Source organism: Glossina fuscipes, unplaced genomic scaffold (genome assembly GCF_014805625.2).
Source record: "Glossina fuscipes isolate IAEA_lab_2018 unplaced genomic scaffold, Yale_Gfus_2 147, whole genome shotgun sequence".
NCBI classification, from domain to species: domain Eukaryota; kingdom Metazoa; phylum Arthropoda; class Insecta; order Diptera; family Glossinidae; genus Glossina; species Glossina fuscipes.
Window position 1 is genome coordinate 1797569 of NW_023998490.1, and position 4749 is coordinate 1802317.

Consider the following 4749-nt stretch of genomic DNA (forward strand, 5'->3'; position numbering starts at 1 on the left):
TTTTAATTTTTATGTATAATAAGACATTGTTTGTGGTCAATTGAGAAAAGTCGTATTGTCTAAAAGCGTGGTATTAATGTTGAATAAAAATGTTTAGTAATTGCAAACGTAAATATGTAAAAATAACAAAAGATTTGCAGGTGTTTTGTTTAAATTTTTTCGTTCACATTTCGGTCGTTATATGTTAAGAAAAATATCCCCGCTCGCTCCAACAACAAGTACCAACACCTCTGACAACCACAACAACAGCAGCAACAACACCAACTTCTTTAACGAAATAACGAAAAAAGACAAGAAGAAAGAAAATCCACAAACAAAAGAATCAATCGTCGTAATTTAAGCAATAAAACACACAAAAAGTATCAATTATTTTAGTAAACCGCATAAACATTTTTGTAGCATTTATTTTAAGTCTACCTTGATTAGAATAATTTTATGTAAAGGATAGTTAGGATAAAAAGGCAAAGAACAAAAAAAACATTTTTATTTAAAATAAGTGAAAAAGTGCAAGTGTTTTGACAAACGAACAAAGAGTGAAAAATATTAAATAGAAAACGTGAAGAGGGCTCAAAATAAGGATAAAGCATTATTGAAATTTATATATTACAAAAGAAAAAAAAAAAACAAGAATAACAACATCAACCAATAAAAGTGCAGTGGAGTGGGGAGGCAGTCAGGCAGGAAGGCAGACAGTTGTTTTAGCCGTCATCGAACACCAGAATATCAACTACTTCACCTACTAGCGACAACATTATTAACGAGCAGTAGTCACAACAACTACAACAACGTTTGCAATGCGTGAATTCAAAGTTGTCGTTCTGGGGTCTGGAGGTGTGGGCAAGTCTGCTCTAACAGTGCAATTTGTATCTGGATGTTTTATTGAAAAGTATGATCCCACAATCGAAGACTTTTATCGCAAAGAAATTGAGGTATGTCCGTTGCAATTTTTGGAGATTTTATTTTTTTTATTATTTTTGCATTGCTTTTTTTTATTTTTGCATATTCTTTGATTTCATAATATTATGTATGTGCATGAAAAGGAGGTGGAGCAAGGTTAATTAACAACTTCCTAATTATATTCATATTTGAAATTACAAAAAATAAATGGAAATATAAAAAACAGAAAAAAACCGCACCCGTCCAATATGGAGTGTGCTTGTGTGTGTTTCCGTGCGTATCAGTTGTGTGGTTGTTATTATATAAAAAATGCTAATACTTTTTATATAAAAATGTTTTTGAACTTGTTTTAGCATACATTTAGCATATCATTTTGAACTTGGTAAAAATGTGAAAAAAGTAAATATATAGTTTATTGGCTCGAAAATAAATTGATGCCCATAGTTATCACATTAACTTGTTATCTGATTAATCACCCTTCACAGAACTTAACAATACATACGTACGTACGTGTGCATAGATACGCGCACATACGTATACTTGCATGTAAAAGTTTGTACATATTTGCGTATATGCACAAATGAGTGGAAGTGAGTGCATTTAAATAAATACATGTGTAATAAGAAATCTGAAATTTCCCAAAAAAAAGGCTAGGTGTGTTATTTTATTTCATTTACCGTCAAGTGCAACGAATGCATTGTTAAATATGAATTTTATTATTTTTAATTAAACTGCTGGTTATCGAAAACACCAACACTAGAAGAATATCGTATATACCTTTAAAGATTTATTTAAAAGATTTCATGAAAATGATCCATAGATATTTTTACTCTTTAGCAATTTTGTTGCCCACCACCGAGAATGGCTACAGAGTCTTAGCTTCGCTTCTAACCTCCAAGGATATGCTTATGTCTACAAAGTTAATACATATATATATTGTGTTTGTATGCTTTGAGCTGAAAAAAACTATCTTATTAAAGAACAAAATGCGTTTAGTGAGGTCTTCAGTGTGCAGTAATAATCATAGGCGTACTTTCACTTTCTATTACTGAGAGTGTAAAATATTTATATCGAATTTAATTAAATCATCTGAGCGTAATTTAGTACTCTTGCAGTTGGCAAGTAATCTTTATTCAACTTTAGTGATTGTGCAAAACATATTTCATTTTATTATTCAGGAAAATGTTTTTTATTGCGCTCTCTAGACTTAGCACTGAGTTTAGCCGATAAATTAACCGGTTCTTAAGAACTCTTCTATTTTCTCTCTTTTTGACCAGGAGTTACAATAATATAATCAGTAGACATTTCCCTTACACAAGACAAGCCGGAACTATTAATTTTTAGAAGACTGGCTTTCAAAAACATAATTGAACAGGATGCGTTCAAAATTACAAATAGTCGGGTAGCGAAAGGGTCGCGATTAGCAACCCAATGTGCGCGGGTTCAAATCTCAAATGTGGTGGAGTTTCCCATACAGGCGAGCATATGATCGAAGTGATCCGGTAGCCTTTAAATCGTCCATACATTGTTGGTATATTTACAAAATATGTTGACAATAAAAAAATGAATGAGCCAAACGTTGTGATCTGTCACACTTGCAACAACTACAAGTGCCTGTGGGGGCCGTGTTCTCTTGTCATGATTTTTGCAACTTTGTGCTGGAGCAATAACTATAATAATACTCTCCAGTGCCAAGCGTATTATAAAGTGATGTTATTAAAATAGAGAAACAGTAGAGAAAATATTCTGTGATAGACTTGTGATGCCGTTGTTGTGTCGCACAGATTATGTAAATTCGTTCTTCGTTTAGTGTATTGTATTAACTCCTTGTCAATTTTCCATTTCATTTTTTGCCTTTATGAAAATTAGAAGTTTTGATATCATATCGGAAAAACGTTCGCGTTTTTCCTCATATCTTGCGTCACTTTACTGTTCTCAATTGGTGATATAGAAACAATACAAGAAACACTGTGCTCAACGTGTTATGTCTTAAGTTCCAACGTGTTATATCAAGTTTTGCTACCGTAAGTACTTTAGTAAAAGGCAACATGCAAGTCAACGAATAGCTGAGATTTGCTAAATCGACTTACAATTATGTTAGGCTTTTTTCCCTGTGGATAGCTTTAAAGTCCTGTACATTTCGCAAAAGTGACTCTATCAAGTCATATTAAGTAGCCATGAAAAGCAATACCCCATAGATAATTTAAAAAAGAAAACACAGCAATATTTGTCCTTTTAGTCGAAAGTTTTTGCATTTTAAAAATAATAATCAAAAATTTTGAAAAACTTTGTTGTGTATTTTGCATTTTAACATTGGATAAGGCGATAGTGTTAGGTTGCAGGCTTGTGAAAAAGTTCGTGACGTTTGTAGCGAAGATGCTTCATCACTATCAGAAGCAGATAAATGAATTGCTTTGGTCCGTTCTGCAAGTTTCGAAGTTAAGGACGTGCAATCGCTAATAAAATGGATTAAATTTTTCAAACAATTGTCGAAGATCGTTACATTTGGTCTTATAATATTGCTGCGGAACTAAACATCGGTCAAAAACCAGTTTTCTTTGGGATCACATTTTTTGGGGGATCACATGAGTTAACAGCGAACAATTTAATGGTTGAAACGAAATCAGAAATTTTTACTGAGGTTGATGACGGACGAGGAAAAATGCCATCCCATATGCACTTTTAATAGTTTAGCAAAAATCGAGAGGTTCATTGAAGAGTTCTGATGCATCCATAATTTGTTCCTCCGACCCTCCTTTGTTTCGCTTTCCGCAGAACTTTCTTAATGGTGTAATTTCAGAAAAGTTTTCGAAAGGGACTTGTTTCAGATTTCCGATCAAAAGTCATAGAAATCTTACGGCAATGGCATAAGTTTTTTATCAAAAAAATTACAAAAGGTCATTATAAAAAATGACCCATATTAGATTGAATAAAATGCATTCATCAATCGAATATAACATCTGTGCTTTTACGGGTTCACTGGGGTATATACTTCCGCGTGTCAGAAAAGGAACACCATCGAAGGAATAAACTTAAGCGGTTAAGTTAAAAGAATTCTTTTAAAAGATGGGTCTTAACTTGAAGAGTGGGCTAAACTATCCGAAAATATTCGTATTATTCTAAAAATAAATAAATTAATTTGAATCTATTGAAGAACAATAAACTAAGATTCATTTGCGGCTTGAATATAAACCAAATAGAAAATTACACAAAGAAATCAGTGCGCTACTATGGCGTTCATTACAATGGATCAATGCTCAGTGACACATATTTCAAATAAGAGTTTCATTTAAAAAAGTTAATTTTAGAATTTTAGAATATAAACAAAAAATTCCACAGTCTGCAGTAACATAATATTCTGGCGTAATTTATGTGCTTATTATTGTTAATTTTACTATTGGTTCTATATATAAATTCAATCCTCCATTGCATTTAATGCTAAAGGCCAGCGGTTCTGCAATACGGTTCAGACAACTACAGGTTTATTTCAAACAATTAATTAACTAAAGCTTTCAATTTGCGAAATTGACAACGATAAGGAAAAAATATTTGTCTGACACAATCCATTTGATTCCAAATATACGTTAACATCTTAATGGTACTCTAATATAAAAACTAAACACTAGCAAATTGGCAGAGGACTCAACTGGCTGCTTCGAATAGAATATGAACTTAATAGAAAAAATAAACGCGTTTTGTACAGGAGGACTTTCCTTCCAAAGTACTTCAACCCACCCATGGCATGCAATTACGAGAAACAGATCTCATTGTTAGTGTCCAGTGGTTCGTTATCCGAAAAACTATTCGTGATAACCTGAGAGAGAGGGAGTAAGAGAGAGAGAGAGAGAGAGA

General features: G+C 32.6%; 1 protein-coding gene across 1 annotated transcript in view; it reads left to right on the forward strand.

Moving 5' to 3' along the window:
• The window catches only part of LOC119641275 (ras-related protein Rap-2c), a 6849-nt gene continuing 2100 nt past the window's right edge, over nt 1-4749 (forward strand). The window contains exon 1 of the mRNA XM_038039870.1: nt 1-929. Within this exon, the coding sequence (XP_037895798.1) occupies nt 795-929 (135 nt within the window). The 5' untranslated portion in view covers nt 1-794. The remainder of the gene's footprint in view (nt 930-4749) is intronic.